This window comes from Notolepis coatsorum (assembly GCF_963971535.1).
Source record: "Notolepis coatsorum genome assembly, chromosome: 14".
Lineage (NCBI taxonomy): Eukaryota > Metazoa > Chordata > Actinopteri > Aulopiformes > Paralepididae > Notolepis > Notolepis coatsorum.
In genome coordinates, this window is record NC_140178.1 from 77,971,050 (window position 1) to 77,995,848 (window position 24,799).

Genomic DNA, 24,799 nt, shown 5'->3' on the forward strand with positions numbered 1-24,799 from the left:
GGGCGTGCTTCATTTAAATAATGGGATGAGTGTTGAGCTTGTAGGGTAGGAGGTGAGGAAGTTTAAAGAGAAATGAACTGGATTCGAATTAAAATGATATGTTAGCTCTTCTCTGCTTGCTCAGTTTGGGTGCGTCTGGACAGAGTGTGGGTCTGGGGGCAGCCTCCAGGACTTTGAACCTCCCCCAAGTAGGGAGGTAAAGCTAAACTGGGCCTGGCATCCAAACGGGCACCAGAGATGGGAGCCCGCCTTTCATGCCAAGTGGTGCAGAGGTGGGCCAAGTCTTAAATGGGCATCCTCTCCCTCTGTCCCCCACCTCCCCCTCTGTCCCCCACCTCTCCCTCTGTCCCCCACCTCTCCCTCTGTCACCCCACCTCTCCCTCTGTCCCCCCCACCTCCCCTCCTCTGTCGTCCCCACCCTCTCCCTCTGTCCCCCACCGCTCCCCCCTCTGTCCCCCTCTGTCCCCCCACCTCCCCCTCTGTCCCCCACCTCTCCCTCTGTCCCCCCCACCTCTCACCTCTGTCCCCCACCTCCCCCTCTGTCCCCCACCTCTTCCCTCTTGTCCCCCCACCTCTCCCTCTGTCCCCCACCTCCCCCTCTTGTCCCCCACCTCTCCCTCTGTCCCCCACCGTCCCCCTCTGTCCCCCCCACCTCTCCCTCTGTCCCCCACCTCTCCCTCTGTCCCCCACCTCCCCCTCTGTCCCCGACCACTCTCCTCTCCCTCTGGTCCCCCACCTCTCCCTCTGTCCCCCACCTCCCCCTCCGGTCCCCAACCTCTCGTCCCCCACCTCCCCCTCTGTCCCCCACCTCTCCCTCTGTCCCCCACCTCTCCCTCTGTCCCCCACCTCCCCCCTCCTGTCCCCCCACCTCCTCCTCTGTCCCCCCACCTCTCCCTCTGTCCCCCCACCTCTCCCTCTAGTCCCCCACCTCCCCCTCCGGTCCCCCACCTCTCGTCCCCCACCTCCCCCTCTGTCCCCCACCTCCCCCTCTGTCCCCCACCTCCCCCTCTGTCCCCCACCTCTCCCTCTGTCCCCCACCTCCCCCTCTGTCCCCCACCTCTCCCTCTGTCCCCCACCTCCCCCTCCGGTCCCCCACCTCTCGTCCCCCACCTCCCCCTCTGTCCCCCACCTCTCCCTCTGTCCCCCACCTCCCCCTCTGTCCCCCACCTCTCCCTCTGTCCCCCACCTCCCCCTCTGTCCCCCACCTCTCCCTCTGTCCCCCACCTCCCCCTCCGGTCCCCCACCTCTCGTCCCCCACCTCCCCCTCTGTCCCCCACCTCCCCCTCTGTCCGCCACCTCTCCCTCTGTCCCCCACCTCCCCCTCTGTCCCCCACCTCCCCCTCTGTCCCCCACCTCTCCCTCTGTCCCCCACCTTCCCCTCTGTCCCCCACCTCGCCAAAGCCAAGCCTCTGAGTCTCGCTCCCAGCAGGCCTGGCAATGTGTACACTCCAAAATAAGAGGATCAATTCCTTTAGTGGACTGGACTTTAACTGGATTAGTACATACTCATAGATGTATATCACCCAAAGAATCCTGTAACATTGAAGAATGTTTATTACCTGTGTGCCTACTAGAGTGAGACTAGATTATACGAGTAATATTTGCTTTTTCCAGTTTTCCGTGCGAAGTTTCGGGGATCAGTGTCTTGCAGTTTATTCAATACAGAATGATGGGCCTCCGCTTGGCTGATGCGTATCCTTCACTGTCATGTCTCTTCCTCCCAGGTTGGGGAGAGCTACCTAACACGCACGCCAAACCAGAGGGCACCTGGGGGGAGCGGGAGCCTGCAGCGCCCCCACCGGGCAGCGCAGATAACGGCACGTCCTCCTGGGGCAAGTCCTCCGGGAGCCACGGGACCTGGGGGGACAGCGGCCCTGAGAACTACGGCAGGACCAACCCGCCCATGGCACCCGCCTCTTGCAAACCTGGTGGGCAGCCGAAACACTTTTTTAACCGCTTTGACAGTTTCACGGAGAGAGATGCTTTTTTTTCTTCTTTTTTTTCTGTTTGTGCTTAGCTTTTAGGGAAAAGAAATAAGAGATGCTTCATCTGTATTCCACCTCGGGAAAAGGATCAATAGTCATCTGACGTGAGGTAGAGGGTCAAGGACATGTAGAGGGAAAAGAGTGTTGGGTGTTGTAAACAAATCCACACTGACCCCTGGTGGTGGGGTTAACACACTGTAATTATTCTCCATGAAAGCCACCTCCAGAGGTTTAAAATACGGTATAACTTTTTTTTTTCTAGCTAAAAGAAACAAACAAAGGTTGAGAACATAATGACCTAAGGCCAAAACAAATTATAATAGAAGGTAGATCAGTCGCCTGGTAATGTATATATATTCAACTTCATATCATGTAGTCTTTTCACTTTTCTTACCCTTGGTCCAGCCTCCAAACCTATGCAAGACAGCTGGGGAGGCGGAAGTGAGGAGCTGGGCCTGTCCGGGGGCCAGTGGGACGCGGACGACGGAGACATGTGGAACAATGCTGCCTCCCAGGACTCGTGGACTAACGCTCCCAAGAAGGGCCCGCCCAAGGTGAGAGCACCCTATCGGTCATTTGAGAAAAGGTTACATTATCTGGGCCTAGAAGAGGTTTTGTACAAATGTGTTCTCTGGGCCTAGAAGAGGTTTTCCTAGAAGAGTCCAAAAGGAGGGCCAAATGTACATTATTCTGATACAATATGATGTCATGATGTCATGATGTCTATGTCATGAATCAGTATTTTGATCAGGTGTGCAGGGACACTGGATACATGCCTGATTAGATATATGCACAATGGGGGCGGCTGGGTGGCGCAGCGGACATTGCGCTCATCACCAATGCAAGAGACACCGGGTTCGAATACGGCTGTCGGCGTTGCCTCCGGCTTGGACCGGCCGTCGTACTAACTCAATTGGTAGAGTTAGCGGCTGGGAAGTCGAAGGCTGGTAGTCTGGTCGTTGTGAACAGCGACTCCTACAGGTCAGTTGGGGCGCCTGCACAGCAAAGTCAGGAAAATGGCGGGGGCAGTGTGAGCCTCCTACACGTTACTCCTCGCCAAATGAGAGTGCGCTGGCAGGTGAAAAGATGTGACAGGCTGCCTCCACATGTATCGGAGGGGACATGTGATGCAAGGCTTCTATCCTCCCTGCAACCGGCCAGTGGGGGGCATATGTGAGCAACGATCAGGACAGGGGAGGGAGAATTGGCACAAGAGGTAAATTGGGATGGGGAGAAAAATCACAGGGAAAAAAAGGAGGAGAAAAAAGTAGATAAAAAAATATATATATGCACTATGCAGAACAAGTGTGATTCATTGACTTGTTCTCCCTTTTCTACCAGGGGAAGGTCCCAGGGAAGCAGGAGGACGCCTGGATCATGAACCGCCTCATCAAACAGCTGACCGACATGGGCTTCCCTGTAAGCATTCACTCTTGTGAACTAATTGTATCATGGAACCTTCACTCTTATGAACTAATTGTATCATGGAACCTTCACTCTTGTGAACTAATTGTATCATGGAACCTTCACTCTTGTGAACTAATTGTATCATGGAACCTTCACTCTTATGAACTAACTGTCATGGAACATTCACTCTTATGAACTAAAGGTTTCATGGAACATTCACTCTTATGAACTAACTGTCATGGAACATTCACTCTTATGAACTAATGGTGTCATCATGGAACATTCACTCTTATGAACTAACTGTCATGGAACATTCACTCTTATGAACTAAAGGTGTCATGGAACATTCACTCTTATGAACTAACTGTCATGGAACATTCACTCTTGTGAACTAAAGGTGTCATGGAACATTCACTCTTATGAACTAAAGGTTTCATGGAACATTCACTCTTATGAACTAAAGGTGTCATGGAACATTCACTCTTATGAACTAAAGGTGTCATGGAACATTCACTCTTATGAACTAAAGGTTTCATGGAACATTCACTCTTATGAACTAAAGGTGTCATGGAACATTCACTCTTATGAACTAAAGGTGTCATGGAACATTCACTCTTATGAACTAAAGGTGTCATGGAACATTCACTCTTATGAACTAAAGGTGTCATGGAACATTCACTCTTATGAACTAAAGGTTTCATGGAACATTCACTCTTATGAACTAAAGGTTTCATGGAACATTCACTCTTATGAACTAAAGGTGTCATGGAACATTCACTCTTATGAACTAAAGGTGTCATGGAACATTCACTCTTATGAACTAAAGGTGTCATGGAACATTCACTCTTATGAACTAAAGGTTTCATGGAACATTCACTCTTATGAACTAAAGGTGTCATGGAACATTCACTCTTATGAACTAAAGGTGTCATGGAACATTCACTCTTATGAACTAATGGTGTCATGGAACATTCACTCTTATGAACTAAATGTGTCATGGAACATTCACTCTTATGAACTAAAGGTGTCATGGAACATTCACTCTTATGAACTAAAGGTGTCATGGAACATTCACTCTTATGAACTAATGGTGTCATCATGGAACATTCACTCTTATGAACTAAAGGTGTCATGGAACACTGGTTCCAAAAGTAGCTTCTCTATGGACTTATTTAAGATTAACCACAATAATTGTATTGCTTCCATGTTGCACAATAAAATAGTTGTGGCTAATGTTACATTCAGCCTGAGGCTACAACTGTTGTGTTGCCCACATTTTCTTAGGTTATTTGTGGTGGTAGCAGCCAGGGAGGACAAGAAACACAGTTGAGCTGTGGAAATTGAGAGGACTGTATGTATGTGTTAGATGAAATTGAATTAACGTGTTAACTGTAACCGTTTTTGAGGTGGGCAGCATTTCTGTATCTGCCCTGAAAACACTTCAAGTTTCAGGTTTCTTTATTAGTTGTCATACAGAAGTACAGAATACTTTTATACAAAATGCTTCTTTCTGTTACGCTCCAGAGACTGTGCTAGACAAAAATAGATAAGTATAAAATAAGTATAGCAAGTATAAAATAGAAGTCAAGTATGTGGACAAAAGTGTTCAGTATATACATATATACAATGTACAATGCAGAGTATAAGTACCGGTAACTGAGTTACTGTTGTGAAGGATCAGATTAAACCGAATATGTATATTTATTTATATATATATATTTAATTGTATTTGTATATCGTTTGATATCCCCTGTATATTCCTTGTACAATATGCATTGAATATCCCCGTTTCTACTAAACAGCCCATAATAGTTTCATTCTACCATTGGACGAGAACCTGGCGCCAGGTTGCCATACCCCTAGGTTCAAGTTCAATCGTGCCGCCTAACATGTCGAGGCAACCCCCGGTTCTGCGCAGTAATATGCCGGGCGAAATACGTGTGGTACTATTTGTTCATAGCGCATATATATATGACGCTCGTAAAGTAGAACTTCCTTTTAGTCCAGTTCTTTACCCTCCAACAGAGTGACAGACGCAAAAGCCTCCCCACGAAGCACGTGCGGTGTAGTAGGGCCTACTTGGCCCAGAATAGGCATTGAGATATCGTGTAGATTAATAGTTGAATGGTCATAGTTTGGCACCATACCGTCGAGTTGGACGTATTCTATTAAGCTAATAATAGTCTATTTATGTATGGTGCATCGTTCGGTTCGAGTTCTACAGTTATCAGTACCCCCATCGTTCCTGACGTTATCTGGACGCTTATCCAGGCTGGTCAGACCCCTAGTGGTGATTGCATCCGAGGAGCTCCGGGTCAAGAGCGACTGGACCTGTATATTGGATTACTCTACCCGACGACGGCGAGCCTTCCACGGCTCTTGGATTATGCTTTATGTGCTTTGATTATTCCATGGATAAAGGCCAACACTGTCGAGTGTTGGAATTACCCCCCGGAGAGGACTACAGGTGAGGCGGCGCTCTACACGTGAGGTCGCACCACGTCTCTCCGTTGTGGACCGGCAGATACCGTTCCACAGAGGGTCCAGCTGTGTTCGTCTACGGCCCGAGGTTCTGTGGGCACTGGGTCTAAGACTTTGGATTCTCCCAAGACACCGTCGGCCAGATGGGATACCGCCAGCGACTTCTCTAACCCCCCCCCTCCTACTGTCTTACAACCAGCGGGACCCCTCCCCCCCCTTAGTGTATCCAGCTATAATTATTTAAGTACTATCGCTATCGTTTCCTAAATATTCCAGGTTGTATACTTACTCCCTGCGCAACCAGAGATTGGACATTCAATGTTGATTTACCTACGAATACTCATTTGCCATAAAAGTGCATACTTAACATTTCAAATCATAAATGTAATTAAGTGAATGTTGTATACACCCTTTGCTGTATTAAATATTCGATTTGGTCCATTTGTGTTGGTTCGTTTCATCAGGTGGGAAAGTGTTCATCATACTTATATCTTGTACTGGGTGGCCAGAAGTTAAAGTACATGAGGTAGTGGTATTAAATATCATATCTAACAATACAGTCAGGGAATTGTACCCCTCAGCTACAATTGGTCCTTCGAGCCGGATGGTAACTAGTGTAATATTAATATAGTGTTATTAATATCGAAATGGCCTATGATGAACACTCCACGAAACGATCCTCCTAACCTAGAACGCCCGCGGCGCAGACGACAGACACCTCAGTACTTAGAGGCTTACACTGTCAGTCAACTACCTAGCCTTCGACAAACGGTAAACGTGGTAAAAGTAGAAAGTAAAATTATGTCTGACCTTAACGACCAGGTTTCCCCGACCACAGAGGCCCTAGTAGGTCCTAATGTAACTGACCAAGCCCACAGTGGAGACCAGGAGGGAATTGACATGCCTTTACCCCCCGCCACTACTAAAGAAGTAGTCCCCGACACGCCCCGGGAGGAAGACAACCCTACAGAGAGAGAACTCTGCACGGAAGAAGAAGAGGAGAGCGCCGAGGAACTAGAGCTCCAGGACTCCCCAACGAGTACCCCCAGGAGCGGTTCACGCAGGAGCGGCTCACCTCCACTACCGCCTTCCCCCAGCGAAGCGGAGAGGATACTACAACAGGCGTTCCTCGTCAGCCTGACAGCCTCTACCGAACGCGATCGGCTCCAAGCACAGACGCTTAGCGAGCGCGAACGTCTCCAAGCCCAGGCGACCAGCGAGCGCGAACACCTCCAAGCACAGCAACGGAGCGAAGAACAGCGCACAAGTCTGGAGATGAGACGCTTCCAGATGGAAGAGAATATGGCAAGAGACTGCGCCGACGCCCAGCGCACCGCTGCCGGTGCCCAAAGAGACGCAGAGCGCGACAGACTACAAGCGCAACTGATAGAGCAGCTGATCAAAAGGACAACTCCCTCTCCCTCCGCCAGGGGCTCAAGGAACTCGTCGAGACAGCAGTCAAGAGCAGCGTCACCGCAACGAGCAAGCGACCCTGAACTTGACCAACAGACCGAGTCTAGACCCCCCGCAGACCCCCTTCCCATACCGGTCCAAGCGAGACCCAGCTACAAGGAAGGAGCGGCCTACACTGCGGAGAAGCTAAATAAACGATTACAAGATCTGGAAGATTTGATCGAAGAAGAAGAGGGAGAAGAGGAGAACCAAGCCCGACGACAGCACAGTACTCCACCGGACCAGGAGGTCCCATACAGTCCAGGCTATACCCCCGCGGTGCTGCGCTACAGACCCCCGACTCTATTTACGGGTGAGCACGACGCACGACCAGCCCCGAGGAACAGTACCTGGACCAGCGGGCCATGGTACCCTGCCAGTACCGGCCCACAGCGAGGCGCAAGAGGGGACTCGCCCAGGAGGTCTCTCCCCCAACGCTCGCCGATGTATTCGCCATCCACGGCGTCATACAACGCCACGCCATCAATCCCAGACTTCGTCTATGAGAGTCGAGCACAGTACACGGAGCTCCGGATGTGCTTAGAGACAATGCTGGTGGATGTCATTGATGAACGCCACAAGTATGCAATATTATTGAAGCACCTGAAAGTACCGCGAGCACACAATATAGCGCTAGCCTATGCTACCTCCTCGACCCCATACACAGCGGCCCTTGCAGCGCTGGATCAAAGATATGGACGTATATGGGATTACGTAATCCAGGAGATAAGGCATATTGACCGCCTACCCCCAGCCACAGACAATCGCTCACTGGATGACCTGTCAATCAAAGTGCAGTCCCTGGTGGGGATGCTGGGAGCTCAACGGGAGAAGGGCAGGCATGAGCTGTACGCCAACTCTAACGTTGAGAGGATTTTGGAGAAGCTGCCACCCGCAAGACAGGAGCGCTTTCGGCGGCAGAGGGACTACCGAGATCCCGACGGCCCCGAGCCATCCCTCCTTGATCTGGCCGACTTCCTGGCGAGAGAGGTCAGCAGCTTACGACTGGACACCTTCGGGCGGAGCACGCCAAGCTCCAGAGAGGGACCCAGGAGAATAAGTGATGGAAGAAGATCGGTGACTGTCATGCACCAATCAGAGTCAGTACCGAGCAGTAAGAGTCACAGCACCCCCTCGAGGAAGGAGAAGTGGAAGATAGCGTGTCCCTACTGTGAGAAAGAACACTGGCTGTCACAATGTGACACATTCACAAAGATGAATGCAGAAGAAGTGAGCCAATGGATAAAGTCCAACCGGCGCTGTTATCGATGTGCGTGGCCCCACATGGCAACCGAATGCCGCCTAAAGAAACGGTGCAGCCGGTGCGATGGAGCCCATCTAGATATACTACACGATAGTAACGGAAGACGGCCTACACCTGCACCACGGAGCGGCACCAAGGCAAGTGTCATGTACATTGACCCCGCCAGCAGCAACGGAGCTCAAGTGCTCTTAAAGGTAGTCCGTGTGACATTGAGCTACCAGGATAAAGTCATGGACACTTACGCCGTCCTTGATGACGGGTCAGAGAAGACCCTTCTGCTCGCCTCCGCTGCGACTCAACTGGGACTGCGGGGGAGCAAGAACGAAATGACGATTCGGACAATAAGAAGAGATTTAAAGACGATAAAGGGCGAGAATGTCTCCTTCACTATCGCAGCCAACGGGCAGCCAGAGCGACGGTACAAGATCACAAATGCTTTCACCAGCCAAGAAATAGGACTCTCGCAGTACACCTACCCTGTCACCAAGTTGATGGATAAATATGTGCACCTGCGCCAATTACCTATCCCGCTCATAAACGGCGCTACCCCGACCCTGTTGATAGGCTCCGACCATGCAGAACTCATAGTCCCGATTGACCGGGTCCATACCGGTCCCCGAGGCTGTCCTGCAGCCGTCGAGACCCGCCTAGGATGGACATTACAAGGCCCCCTCGCTAAATCTCTCAACCGAACTGCAGCCACTAGCTGCTTCCACTCCCGAACGACAGAAGAAGACACCACTCTCCTGCAGCATGTCGAGAGGCTATGGACCCTAGAGACAATGCCCTTTAAGAACGAAAAGAAAGACATTCGCTCTAAAGAAGACATTTACGCCATCCACCTACTCGAGCAGGGGACAAAGAGAGTCACAGTCGGCGGAGTGATGAGATACGCAACTCCACTCCTGAGGAGAGAGGGAATGCCCCCCTTTCACGCAAAGAAAGACGCCACGGAGCGCTATCTACTGAACACAGAGCGGCGCCTAGCCAAAGACCCCGCTCAACAGAGTGTGTACCGAGCTGAGATTGAGAAGCTAATCACAGCGGGACACGTAACAAAGATTGACATTAAAGAGGCCGATCAGACGACCGAATCATGGTACGTGCCGCACCACAAGGTCCATCACAATGGCAAGGATCGCATTGTGTTTAACTGCAGCTACCAGATCGGATCCCAAAATCTGAATAAAGAGCTCTTGCCCGGCCCCACACTCGGCCCCTCCCTACTAGGCGTGCTACTGCGCTTCCGCCAGGACAAGGTGGCTATAAGCGGGGATATCAAAGGGATGTTCTTGCAAGTGAGACTAGTAGAGGAGGACAAGCCTCTGCTACGGTTCCTATGGAGAGAGAAGATCGGAGATGAGAACCCATCTATCTACCAGTGGGAAGTACTCCCCTTCGGAACCACATGCAGCCCGTGCTGTGCTACATTTGCACTACAGAAACACGTCACAGAGGACCCAGCAGCAGATGAAGAGGTCCAACACAGTGTGAAGAACAGTTTCTACGTAGACAACTGTCTACAAAGCGTCTCGACTCAAGAAGAAGCCGAGGCTCTCCTAATCAAGTTACGCGCCTCCCTAATCAAAGGAGGCTTTGATCTCAGGCAGTGGGCCAGCAGTGACCCGCACGTATTGCGCAGCCTCTCCTCCGCAGACAAGGCTGCCAGCAGCGAGACCTGGATGGCGACAATCCCAGGAGAAGCCCAAGAAATGACACTAGGATTAGTCTGGCGCTTCAAAACAGACTCGCTCCACTATAGACACAAACCCTTGGCTCCAGAGCAAGGAAGGTCGGCGGCGATACCGACCACCAGACGGAGTGTGTACAGAACACTCGCCAGACAATATGACCCGTTGGGATGTATTCTACCTTACACCACCAGGGCAAAGATGATTGTACGAGCACTATGGGACAAGGACCAGGGCTGGGACGACCCAATACCCGCACACCTTGCCTCAACATGGAGAGAGTGGGAGACGGAACTCCGCTCACTCCCAGGTGTCAACATACGCCGCAGCTACTTCCCATCCACAGTGAGGCCAGAGACATGCGAGATTGAGCTACACGTCTTCAGCGATGCCTCCGAAGTAGCCTACGGATCGGTTGCTTATTTGCGTGCCCAAGAGATGGGAGGAGAGATACACACTGCTTTCATACTGGCCCGCTCAAGGATAGCCCCACGTAAGCAACAATCTATCCCACGTCTAGAGCTCTGCGCAGCCCTCGCAGGAGCGCATCTAGCCACGTTAATCCAACGTGAACTCACCATTCCGGTGCATAGAACAATCTTGTGGTCAGATTCCACGACAGTACTCACATGGATTAAGTCTGATTCATGCAGATACAAAGTCTTCGTGGGAGTCAGAGTCACCGAGATTCAGGAACTAACAGAAGGAGCAAGCTGGAGATATGTGGATACCAAACACAACCCAGCTGACGTCATCACCCGGGGAATGTCCCTGGATGACCTAACCCGTCGCAACATCTACAGTGACGGACCAGCATTCCTCCAGCTCCCGGAAGGAGATTGGCCTACGCCCACCCCGAGGGAAGCAAGCAGAGAGGAGGCTGAGAACAAGAAGCCTATGTTCTGTGGACTGAGCACTATCGCCTCCACAGACCCGAACATAGATGACTGCATTACCCTAGAGAGTGCGCAACAAAGGACATTCCTGCGGCACCACCCAGAGATTCAGTCCACCACTGACATGTCAGCAGCTGACTACGAAGAAGCAGAACTTCTTCTACTACAACGAGCCCAGAGAGACTCGTTCCCCGATGAGCTAGACTGTCTACAGGGAGGAAACCCCGTCCCATCAGACAGCAGACTGATTCACCTGGCACCAGAGAGTGACGCACATAATCTCATCAGAGTGGGTGGTCGCCTGCGGAGAGCCCCCGATCTACCAGATGACATTAAGCACCCGATCGTCTTGAACAGCCGACACAAGGTCACAGAGCTGATCATAAAGAAATACGACGAGGATGTGCACCACGCCGGAGCAGAGAGAGTCTTCGCGGAGATCAGACGTCGTTATTGGATATTACAAGGGAGAGAAGCAGTACGGCGCTTCCAGCGAACCTGTCTAGACTGCCGTAAGTGGCGCGCGGAGCCCAGCATACCACGGATGGCTGACCTACCCCCCTGTCGCCTCCGAATCGGCGACAAGCCATTCCACTCCACAGGCATGGACTGTTTTGGCCCGTTGTATATAAAAAGAGGAAGAGGCACCGAGAAGCGGTGGGGTATTGTATTCAAATGCATGACCACCAGAGCGATACATATCGAGCTCCTTCCGACCATGAGCACAGACTCATTCCTTATGGCCTTCCGGAGATTCATATCACGGAAAGGACAACCGTCTACATTGTTGTCTGATCACGGGACCAACTTCAAAGGCGGAGAAAGAGAGCTGAGAGAGAGCTTCCAAGCTATGGGCCCAGAACTTAAGACCCACCTCGCTCCAGCCCAAGTTGACTTCCAGTTTAATCCCCCGAACGCACCCCACTTCGGTGGAACCTGGGAACGAGAAGTACGTTCTATAAAGACAGCCCTGTATGCCGTACTCGGAGCCCAGACTGTGGCAGAGGAAGTCCTAATGACAGTCCTCACGGAGATCGAGGGAGTATTGAACTCCAAGCCCCTCGGTTACGTCTCCAGTGATGTAGCAGATGTCGACCCAGTCACCCCCAACACACTCCTAATGGGGCGGCTGGACCCCGCGCTACCCCAGACAATGTACAGGCCCGAAGAAGCGAACGGCCGAAGAATGTGGAGGTACAGCCAAGTACTAGCTGACAAGTTTTGGAGCAGCTTCCTACTTCACTACCTACCGTCTCTACAGACCCGCCAGAAGTGGGTAAAAGAGAGAGACAATTTGACAGAAGGAACAGTCGTCATGATAGTTGACCAGTCACTCCCCAGAGCTATGTGGCCGGCTGGCCGCGTAAGCAAAGTGATCACCGGTGCCGATGGCAAGGTCCGAGCAGCTGAAGTACTCGTCCAAGGGCGCACCTACACACGGCCCGTGGCGAGGCTCATAGAACTGCCCCGACTCCCAGATACTATCGATGATGACCATGACCCTATGACTTTGTGAGTTGACTGACCTTACAGCGGACCTTGAGTGGAAGACAGTGCGGTTAATCTGTCTCTGCTTAGCTAATTAGGTGGGACTAATTAGGGGGCGGCTGTTGTGAAGGATCAGATTAAACCGAATATGTATATTTATTTATATATATATATTTAATTGTATTTGTATATCGTTTGATATCCCCTGTATATTCCTTGTACAATATGCATTGAATATCCCCGTTTCTACTAAACAGCCCATAATAGTTTCATTCTACCATTGGACGAGAACCTGGCGCCAGGTTGCCATACCCCTAGGTTCAAGTTCAATCGTGCCGCCTAACATGTCGAGGCAACCCCCGGTTCCGCGCAGTAATATGCCGGGCGAAATACGCGTGGTACTATTTGTTCATAGCGCATATATATATGACGCTCGTAAAGTAGAACTTCCTTTTAGTCCAGTTCTTTACCCTCCAACAGAGTGACAGACGCAAAAGCCTCCCCACGAAGCATGTGCGGTGTAGTAGGGCCTACTTGGCCCAGAATAGGCATTGAGATATCGTGTAGATTAATAGTTGAATGGTCATAGTTTGGCACCATACCGTCGAGTTGGACGTATTCTATTAAGCTAATAATAGTCTATTTATGTATGGTGCATCGTTCGGTTCGAGTTCTACAGTTATCAGTACCCCCATCGTTCCTGACGTTATCTGGACGCTTATCCAGGCTGGTCAGACCCCTAGTGGTGATTGCATCCGAGGAGCTCCGGGTCAAGAGCGACTGGACCTGTATATTGGATTACTCTACCCGACGACGGCGAGCCTTCCACGGCTCTTGGATTATGCTTTATGTGCTTTGATTATTCCATGGATAAAGGCCAACACTGTCGAGTGTTGGAATTACCCCCCGGAGAGGACTACAGGTGAGGCGGCGCTCTACACGTGAGGTCGCACCACGTCTCTCCGTTGTGGACCGGCAGATACCGTTCCACAGAGGGTCCAGCTGTGTTCGTCTACGGCCCGAGGTTCTGTGGGCACTGGGTCTAAGACTTTGGATTCTCCCAAGACACCGTCGGCCAGATGGGATACCGCCAGCGACTTCTCTAACCCCCCCCCCTCCTACTGTCTTACAACCAGCGGGACCCCTCCCCCCCCCTTAGTGTATCCAGCTATAATTATTTAAGTACTATCGCTATCGTTTCCTAAATATTCCAGGTTGTATACTTACTCCCTGCGCAACCAGAGATTGGACATTCAATGTTGATTTACCTACGAATACTCATTTGCCATAAAAGTGCATACTTAACATTTCAAATCATAAATGTAATTAAGTGAATGTTGTATACACCCTTTGCTGTATTAAATATTCGATTTGGTCCATTTGTGTTGGTTCGTTATCAGGTGGGAAAGTGTTCATCATACTTATATCTTGTACTGGGTGGCCAGAAGTTAAAGTACATGAGGTAGTGGTATTAAATATCATATCTAACAATACAGTCAGGGAATTGTACCCCTCAGCTACAGTTACAATACAATATACTATACAGTGCAAAGCAGAAATGGGATGAGGTACAATTTAGGTACAATTTACAGTAAGGTGTAATGAGGTATGGGTTGTAGTGAAAATTCTTTACCAATAAATATAAAGTGTGTTTAGGTGTTCTAAAGTGGGTAAAGTGGGTGCTGCAGAAAGGGTGTTGCGGCTCTAATACTTGACAACAGTGATGATCTGTGATGAGCGATAGCTTGTTTGCTGCTGCGTGGCGTCACTGACGGCCTGCACCCTGTGTCTCCAGAGGGATCCAGTGGAAGAAGCTCTGAAGAGCAACAACATGAACCTGGACCAGGCCATGAGCGCTCTGCTGGAGAAGAAGACTGAGCTGGACAAGCGGGGGATGGGCCTGGCCGGCCACGACTACAACAACGGCCTCATCAACAAGTCCATGGGCTGCCCCCGGCCCCCCCTCCTCTCCAAAGACCCCTCCACGGACCCCCGCTCACCCTTCATGGATAAGGTGAGGAACATGTGCACGTGGCAAGCGTCGCTTAAAGAATAAAGTAGGACTTGATTGCGGGACAGCGGTGATTAAGCAGAGTTAGGGGTTTGAATAGTTTAGATTTTGCTTCGCCACTATGTAAGGTGTAAGGATTCAGTCCAACTCCAGTTATTTAGATAAAGGCCACATTTTCAGCAGTTTGACTCTATTCATAGTAGTGCTTGTTGATTGATTGATTGATTTAATTTATTTATGGGTCCAAACTTAAAGACAACAAATCCAAGGGATGGCATGCAAAAAAGCACTTATTTCCAGCATGGTCCCTGATGTTCAAAATATGGACCCAAATATGGACCTGATACTGCTTTGGGTATCAGCCCATACTGAGCACCGATCCGGTCCATTACTTTTAATGAACAGTGTAACCTTAAGGTGCTCGCATAGTCGACACGGAGCGGACTCAAAGCGGACTCCAAGTGCGAAGCTCCAATTTTCTAATGCGCGGACGTCCGCGCCGCTCACTTGGTGTCACATAAAAGGCTGCTCAGCGTTTTGGTTGACATCGACCTGCATTTAATGTGACGCCGATCTGCATTTTACATTTACACCAGATGGCGCTCTTGAACCGTTAGAGAGTTGAGTGGAGCTCAGCAGTATATCTCAGGTCCCCGGAGGAGAAATATGATTTCGATCACAGATTTTTGAAATATTGATATCAAAGACGTGTTACGGCGTCTTCGGCAGAATGAGCATGGCGGGCAATGACGAGTTTCGGCGTTTCCGGCGATTAAAGTGTTAATCTAATTAATCGCATTTTAATCGCATAACCATTTTATGCCTGATATTCTATATTCTATAATCATATTTCAAATTGCATGTGTCCGGATGGCAGAATTCAGTACTGTATCTACAAAACCTTCTGTTTAATCATCTTCCATCTATTAATTTGCTTAGATTTTTCAGGTCTGGTCAATTTGAGCATGGTGTTATTCACAGTCAAAGATAAAAAAAAATTTATTGATATTCTCATTTAATAATAATAATAATAATAATTAATTTAATTTATATAGCGCTTCTCAATAACCCGAAGTCGCTGACAGTAGTCGGGAGCAGGAGTACAAACAAAGAAACGAAAGCAAAGAAACAAAAACAAAAACAACAAAGAAACAAAAACAAAAGGAACATGAATGGTAAATGGTAAATGGCTGCTTTTTTATATAGCGCTTTTATCCAAAGCGCTTTACAATTTGTTACTCTCATATTACCCATTCACTCACACATTCACACACCGACGGCGGAGGCAACCATGCAAGGTGCCAACCTGCTCATCGGGAGCAATTAGGGGTTAAGTGTCTTGCTCAAGGACACATCGACACGCTGCCCGGGAGGAGCGGGAATCGAACCGGGAACCTCCGGATTGCCAGACGACTGCACTGTCGCCCCTACTACTGACAGTAGTCGGGAGCAGGAGTACAAACAAAGAAACGAAAGCAAAGAAACAAAAACAAAAACAACAAAGTAGGGCTGGGCGATATGGAAAAAAATCATATCGCGATAACGATATGATAATTTTATTTTATTTCTCGATATCGATAATTATCGAATTGTTATAAGTATAAAAAAAATTAATTTTTTTTTTTTTTTTTTTTTTTTTTTAACAACAGATGTATGTTTATTTTGCAGCAATTCTTTGTCATTGCCGCCATCTTTAGTGTTACATCCCCTCACACTCCAGTTCTCAGGCTGCAGCTGGTTTAAAAGCTAAAGTAAACCGGCTTCTCTGCTGGCTGTGGCTCCAGAGGAGTTGAACAGTTCTGGCTCTGCTAGTTTATTTTCGATCTTTTGGCGCTTTTTTGGTGGACAAACCACCGCACATGTGCACTGTGACTCGTGACTGGAGTCTAGTTCTGCTAGCACACATAGCCTACTGTGTACAGACGGTTTCAAAATGTATTTTAAATGAGAAAGCAAACAAAATAAATGGACAAGAGAAAAAGAAATCTGAATTTGGTCAGTATTGTCATTTGGACAAGCAAAGCCATTACTTTAAGTTGCAGGCAAGAAAGACAAGTCTGTCCACTGTCTCTGGTTTTAAAACTGCCCTGTTGCAGGTAAAAAAAAAAAAAAAAAACGATTTTTTGATTTTTTTTTAATTTCGATATTCGATATCGATTATTAAAATATATCGCGATATTTATCGTTATCGTTATATCGCCCAGCCCTACAACAAAGAAACAAAAACAAAAGGAACATGAGACCATGGGGGGAACAGGGGAGACAGCCTGATAGCACAAAAAAAAGACTGGAGACAGACATCAATCAGGTTGGAGGGGTGGGGGGGGTTGAAGGCAAGGGAGAACAGGTGGGTTTTGAGGCGAGCTTTGAAGGTGGAGAGTGTAGGGGAGTCTCTGATGGATTGGGGGAGGGAGTTCCAGAGTCGGGGTGCAGTGCGAGAGAAGGCCCGATCTCCGAAGTTTTTAAGCTTGGATGTCGGGACAGTGAGGGAGGCAGTGGAGGAGGACCGGAGGGAACGGGTGGGGCGGTAGGGGAGAAGGAGATCAGTCAGGTAGCGGGGGGCCAGGCTGTGGAGGGCTTTGAAGGTGAGGAGTAGTGTTTTAAAGTTAATGCGGTGTTTGATCGGGAGCCAGTGGAGGGAGTGGAGGACAGGAGTGATGTGTTCGCGGGACCGGGTGTTAGTGAGGAGGCGGGCGGCTGAATTTTGGACCATTTGCAGTTTATGGAGGGAGCGGGAGGTGATACCAGTGAGGAGGGAGTTGCAGTAGTCCAGGCGAGAGGAGATGAAGGCGTGAATGAGGGATTCAGCAGCGGGGGGGGAGAGGCAGTGACGGATTTTTGGTTCATTACAATTTACTCAAAATAAAATTTTCATTCAATCAATCACCGCACAGATTAATTGATTGAATGAAAAGATTGCAGAATGGGTACAATACAGTATGGCTCAATACACACAATTGTTAAGGGGATGCAGACCAGAGAAAGTCTTTGTCTTGTTTACATCAGGGTCCCCCATTTTCAATTCATAATGAATTGTAAGTAAGGGTGCAACTTGCACCGTGCAATCCATTCTTTGTGGATCTAGTCCACAGTATTTCTGACACTGGGAATACATTCCCTGAGATTCATAGATGTCCCTAGAATCAGATACCAAGAACATGCAAATGGACCATATTAAAAAAAAAGTCTGTAAATGTGTATTCTACATTCCTATGGAATGAATGAGATACAAAAAAATATATAAAAAAAAAAAAAATTGTAATTAATTTTGAGTTAATTTTCATAACGCGATAATTTGCGGTGTAATTAATTTATCTAATTAACGCGATAAACTGACAGCCCTAGCTTAAAGTGCTTGATTTTTTACCCAAAAAGGTGCTTAAAAAGTCCTTGAAATTCAAATCAACCATTCGCATTGAAAGTTTTGTTCATCCATGATAAAATTGTTTTTTTTATCTAAAGTCTTAACTAATTGTTGGAAATTGGTTTTAAGCCATACATATTGGATCAGATATCTATATTGGATTTTTTTCTATTAAAAAACAGCATTTAAAAGTGAATTGTATCCTTTTTCAAATGAAAAATAGTGCTTGGGAAAGTACTTGAAAGACCTTGAATTTCATTTTGCAATGTCTGGGAACCCTGTCAGATGCAGAGTGGAATGTTTGGCAGCAGTGGAGCAGCACAAGCCCGGGCCATGCAGCAGCAGCAGCAGCAGCAGCTCCCCCCTCAGCCGCCAGTGCCACCTCTCAGCTCCTCCCAGCCTCGCGCTCAAGTGCCTCAGTTTCTCTCCCCTCAGGTACACAAACACACAGATGATTCTATTTATCAAGCAATTGACCGTGTTCACATGCCGGCCATTTTGCTCTCATGTCATACTTGGGTTGGGATTCTTTTCCACCCTGTTCCCACCTTGGGCAAAGGAATCCCAACCCGAAGCATGACTTAAGAACAAAATGGCCGGCATGTGAATATGGCCAATAACACTGATTTGTAGATGAATTTCAATATATATATATGCTCTGGTGACATTTCGGTCACAAATTAGAAGTAGACCATGTCTAGTCTTTTCTAACTAGACATGGTTTATTTGCCTAAGCATTTGTGAGATATTTATAAATAAGTAAGCTTTGATAAATGAAGCTTAGTGTTTGAATTGTAAGCTCCTGGATTCTTTGATCTCATTCACACAGCAGTCAGTGTCCGGTCAGTGTCCACACTAAACAAACACTCTGTTACTTATATATATATATATATATGTTTTAGTCTTGTGGCCTGCACTCTCTCAGCCCGATCTCGCTTAAAATATGTAAATAAAGTACTAATCGGCCACAGGAAAACAGGTACATAATGTACATTATGTTATAGCCATAAGTAATATATTTACGTATTGTATCGGAAATGTAACATGTATACAAATAAGTATGTATATTAAATATAAATGTTCATATTCATTCATTATTACATTTTACGTTTTCAGAAAACCTTTAAGTTCCCCTGCTGGGGATCGAACCCTAACCTTAAGCCTAACTTTATGTCTTAACCATAACGAATGATAAAACGAACCATAACTCTAAGTGTAATCATAGTTATATAGGGGTGAAAGCACTCACCCGCGACTGCAATGATTGTTGGTTCAACTCTTGGTTGCAGCGTTTGTTTTTTCGACTTTTGCCTATACAATATACAATAAATATTACTTATGGCTATAACATAACATAAATTATGTACCTTTTTTATTTACGTTTTCTGATGAGACCGTGTTGGCTCTCTCTATAGGTTCAAGCACAGCTCTTACAGTTTGCAGCAAAAAACATTGGTCTGAATCCTGCACTTTTAACCTCACCAATAAACCCTCAACATATGACCCTCCTGAATCAACTCTACCAGCTGCAACTGGTGAGTCCATTTGGTGTAAAATAGCTTTCAACCCACATGTGGATTTACTAAAACAGGTTTTCAAGCCAATTATGAACCAGATGTGATGTCTTATCTAGCCTCTTGATGCAGTATTTGCACTCTCTGAATCCATCCTCTCCTCTGTTCTGTACATATGGGATGTGTATTTGCATGCTGATATGTGTGTGTTTGTGTGTGTCTGTAGGCGTACCAGCGTTTACAGATTCAGCAGCAGATGTTGCAGGCACAGCGCAATGTTTCTGGCCCCATCAGACAACAAGAGCAGCAAGTGAGTATCCACCCCCTCCCCTGTGGTGATAGCCTTGTCTAGCTGCTGGTAGATGTGCTGAGGGGGGTGGATTATACTTGAAAATGAAGTGGCGCTTCTTTAGTTTGTTCATGTTGGATACTTTTCATGAGATTTTCTGGTTTGCCTACCTCCTGGCAATCGCAACTGACATTTGTTTTGGGGATTGGCCACTTAAGGCGAGACAGTACCCCCTAATAGGCAAAGAAAAATATTTGAATAGATATCACTATGAAACTTTCCCAATTTGTTATGTACATATAAACTAAGAAAAAATATATTGCAAGTTTTCTGAATTTTATGTTTATATATGAATAGTAGGCACTTCCACTTAAATATTAAAAAACATTTACATATATTGCCAAGACACGAATCACCAACATGGATAATGCCAGATTCAAAAACTTGGTTTAATTTAGTTGATACATTCAAAACAAAACTTTTTCCAGAAGGGATTGTGGACAAGGGATATGTCCTCTTATCAGCCCATATATCAGGAAATACTGTCTACTGTCACACATTTCTTCTTAATTTTCGCCTAGATTTGGTATAAAATGTACTATAAACCCGGCTATGAATGATATATCAACAAACCCTTCTGCAATTAGAAGCAGGATATGGATGGGAAGAAATGTGGAACGTTTGGTGTATGTAGGTACTAGGGAAATGGAGTTCCATGTCTTTGTGTGTATAAAAACCATTTTTGAGAAAACGCCCTGTATTTTAATTGTGATCTATGGACAAAATGAAGTAAAATAAACAACTAATTGTCTGTTTTCAATATTTTATTGCCACTTGTTTGAAATAAGACATGTTAAGGAAGCAAAATATAACATCTCAATATCGTCGAAAAAAGGCAATTTCGGGGGTACTGTCTCGCTTTAACGCTTTCGCGGCCACTGGGATGAGTCTAATTAATCTCAAGAGGACCGTGAAATGTAAACAGACGTGGGGCTGTTTGTAGAGCTAAATCTATACTTTATAGTATTGCTATCTGTCCATTCCCATTGTGAATTGAGACCATAAACCGTCCCTTCAAAATGGCTTAAAGAAAAAAAAAATCATCAATACGTTCTCATTTTATAGCGCCGTGAATATAAGCATTATACCGGATTTGGTCTAGTATATTTCCTGGAAGCCGAGAGAATGGGCTAATAACGTTAAATCCAATGGCATTTCGGTTATAGATACGCTCCAGTTAAAACTCAAACTGCATATGATCGGCACGATCCTCACGCATGTATGCATGAAAGGGGGGGGGGACGTCGTTTCTGATGATTGATTACCAATAACCGCGTTAGCCTCATTAGCCTCATAGGCCGAACGCCTGGATGGCTATCAAAACAAGGCCCGATCGGTATGTACTTTACGTGAAAAAGATCTTACTGTGGTCCGGTGGGATCCCCCCGAGCATTTCCCCGTTATCAATCGCCATCTGGTAGATCGATATGTCCATTGGCTGATGATAAATCCCCTTATTGCATGGTGAAATCTGCTATGCAAAACGTAATCCAAGCTACATGCTGCACATCTAGAATCCTGCTAACTGAAATCTCCATTGAAAGTAAAAAAAAAAAAAAAAAAAAATTGATCCGTTCAGCCACAGGGCACACTGCATTATCGCGATAGCGCCCCTAAGAGGATCTGGCCGGTATTGCACCTTCTCGAATTCATAGTGTAGGGAAAAATATGCAGTGCCGCTCGGCGACCTTGAATAGGTTATTAATATGGAATAAAAGCAATAACAACTTGCCACGGATTTATCTGTGCTTCTGTCCACAACGGGTGGAATCGAAACACGGAGATCTCCGTTGTTCGTCCCCATTGTGTTAAACGCACAGTTTTCTGCCACTGTGGGGTCTCTCGTTAAAATGATAATAAAAGGCGGTGTTTGATGATGTCGTGAAGGACGTTAAATTGTTTAAATGCACTGCACTTTTCTTCATCTACATCTTACTGAATGAATTTACTGTTGACCATATTTCATCAACTAAGATATTTAGTCAACAAAAGGCTTACCTGTATGCCTGATATGTGGTGCGAAATTTGCGAACAACGAAAAATTTACTTTTTATTTTATAGATTTTCCACAAATAAGGGAAGGACTCTAATAGAGCTGCATAGTTCAGGGTTTTATTTCAAAGTAGGTCTACAGATGCCAGTGTTTTTTCTCCTTTTCTGTGTTTTATTTCAAAGTAGGTCTACACATGGTAGTATTTTTTCAAAGTGGACTACTTTTTATTTTATAAATGTTCCACAAATAAGGGAAGGACTCAAATATACCTGAATAGTTCAGGGTTTTATTTCAAAGTCGGTCTACAGACACCAGTGTTTTGTCGTCTCTTCTGTGTTTTATTTAAAAATAGGTCTACACAGCCAGTATTTTTTCTCCTCTTCATAAGAGTTTGAGGTTTTCCTTTGTTATAACAGGTAAAAACAGCAATAAAAAGTCAAATTTTTTCTTTTTGTTGCTTTATAATCCCATTAATGCAACAAACTGTGCTATAAGTTTAAAGTATAATAAATCGCAAATTACTTTGGGTATGCAATTGTCAGGCGTTTTATGCTAAATGTGGGGTATGCTTGGGGATATATAAAACGTTATACACTGTGTTATCTTCATTTTAAGGGTAAATAGGTTGTGCGGCTCCCTGAGCATTTTATTTTGTGGGACGGGGAAAAGTGGCTCTTTTGATAGTGAAGGTTGCTGACCCCTGGCTTAGGCGGTCAGGTGGCGTAGCGGAGATTGCGCTCGTCACCAATGCAAGAGGCTGCGGTCTCGACTCCCGAAGTCAGCATTGCTTGAGGTTTGGGCTGATTGCTAGGAAGCCGTTTGGCTGGGTTAGGGGGAGGGCAAGTCGTGGGTGGTAATCTGGCATTGTGGACAGCGACGCCTACAGGTCAGGTCTGGGCGCTTGCTCAGCGGAGGCAGGACTTGATGAAGGCAGCGTGACCTCCCACGCGTTACACTTCACCAATGAGAGTCCTCGCTGCCAGGTGAAAAAAGAGTCACTGGCTGTCGCCGCGCGTGTCGGAGGAAGCGTGCGGATGACTTCAGGGTTCCCTTGTACCGACCAGTGGGAGAACATGCGCACAAACAACCAGGTAGGGGAGGGGGGGAATTGGCACAACGACTAAATTGGGACGGGGAGAAAACAGAGAAAAATCGGAGAAAGAGAGGATACAATTTTATTATTATTATTTTTTTAAACCTTGGCTCGTAAAAGTTGTGTCCGTCTTTGTATTTAAAACTCCCATAGGCTTGTACTTCTCAAAGTCAGCTTTATTGTCGCTTCTCATAATGTGCAAGACATACAGAGAAATGAAATTGCATTTCCCCCTTCTCACAGTGTATATAAAAAATATCGAATATAAACATAAAGTAACATATAGGACACTATAAACATAAAGTAACATATGGGACACGATGTACACCCACTATACAGGACTATATACAGTATAAACAGTGGCTAAAAAAATGTATGTATGATTGAAATAAATATAGGAGGTAAATGAGAACTTAGTTAGTGCAAATCTTTTTAGCAGCAGTGGTACATATAGTAAGTATAAATAATGCAGTAGAATACAATAATGGCAGTAAAGTAAAGCCCATCTTTGTATTTAAAAGCCAGTATGAAGTTGTTCTCACTGACTACGTCTCTGCTCCCAGGTTGCACGTACAATCAATAACATGCAGCAGCAGATCCAACAGCACCAGCGCCAGCTGGCCCAGGCCCTGCTGATGAAGCAACAGCAGCAGCAGCCCTCCACTCACGCAGGCCTGCACCCCGGCCCTGCAGCCAAATCAGCCCTGGACTCCTTCCCAGGTCACCCCCACGCCCCGGGCCTCCCTGACCTGCAGACCAAAGAGCCGCAGTCGTCTCCCAACGCCTACAGCCCCTACCCTCTCTGTGAGTAGCAGTGGCCTCGCATTTTAACATAGCAGATCTGGAGAACCATGCTTGGAATGGCTGGTTATTGGCTCAGATATGAGACAGACATGTATAGGAGCGGTTATTGGCTAGGTAAGATATGAGACAGACCTGTATAGGATAGGGTTGGGCATCGTTTGGATTTGAACGATTCCGGTTCCGATTCTCCATATCGATTCCTGTTCTAAACTATTCTCGATTCCGATTCTTTGAGGTGCAGGTCAAAACAGGTCACAGCTTGTTTCGCAGGAGAATTTTTAGTTTTTTTGAAAAATCTTAAATTTTTTTCATACTATTCACATTTTCAGTTGACTTGATACAGTTTAATTTGGTTGCTGTATTGTAACTAGGGTATTAATTAACAAAGTAAAAAAAATAAAAATTTTAAGAATCGAAATGCCAGAACCGGAAGCAGGGAACAAAATAAGCACACGCCATTCGCCAAAGGCTTGTAGATTTTATGTTTGGCGACTAGAAATTAAGATCTGCCCGCCACCTGGCGGCTAACAAAATCCACTGCATCAGCGGGAGCTTGGTGCTGGATTTTGCGAGAAGCATGCAGCTGCAGAGCCACAGAGCAGCAGTGTTTTCAGCTCCAGTCTGGGGACCGCTCAGCAGCGCCCCCCACCCAACAGCTGAATTGCCAATGGCTGAATTAGAGTACTGCACCTGGGTTCTGTGGTTCTGCAGCTGGATGCTTCTCGCAAAATCCAGCACCAAGCTCCCGCTGACAACATCGTTGTCATTATTAGACCTACTTGGTGAAGCAACGATGAAACAAATGTAATGATTGTTTCGTTCATCGCATAGGCTATTTAATTTTAGCCTTTTTTAATACAATTCAAATAATCAAATTGTGCTTAGAGGGAATTATTTTCACCGGACATTATGACCGGAGAGATTTAAATGTTCGGACTTCAACAGACTTCAACTTTTTTCTCACAACGGGTCAAGTGCATCTAACATGCTTTGCACCGTCGCCATTC

General features: G+C 46.8%; 1 protein-coding gene across 1 annotated transcript in view; it reads left to right on the top strand.

The window, feature by feature from the left end:
• The window catches only part of tnrc6c1 (trinucleotide repeat containing adaptor 6C1), a 232,364-nt gene that overhangs the window by 179,236 nt on the left and 28,329 nt on the right, over positions 1 to 24,799 (top strand). The window contains exons 7-14 of the mRNA XM_084329916.1: positions 1,725 to 1,928; positions 2,391 to 2,539; positions 3,327 to 3,404; positions 14,460 to 14,678; positions 18,325 to 18,474; positions 19,455 to 19,574; positions 19,780 to 19,863; positions 23,552 to 23,792. Coding sequence (XP_084186042.1) covers positions 1,725 to 1,928; positions 2,391 to 2,539; positions 3,327 to 3,404; positions 14,460 to 14,678; positions 18,325 to 18,474; positions 19,455 to 19,574; positions 19,780 to 19,863; positions 23,552 to 23,792 — 1,245 coding nt within the window. The remainder of the gene's footprint in view (positions 1 to 1,724; positions 1,929 to 2,390; positions 2,540 to 3,326; positions 3,405 to 14,459; positions 14,679 to 18,324; positions 18,475 to 19,454; positions 19,575 to 19,779; positions 19,864 to 23,551; positions 23,793 to 24,799) is intronic.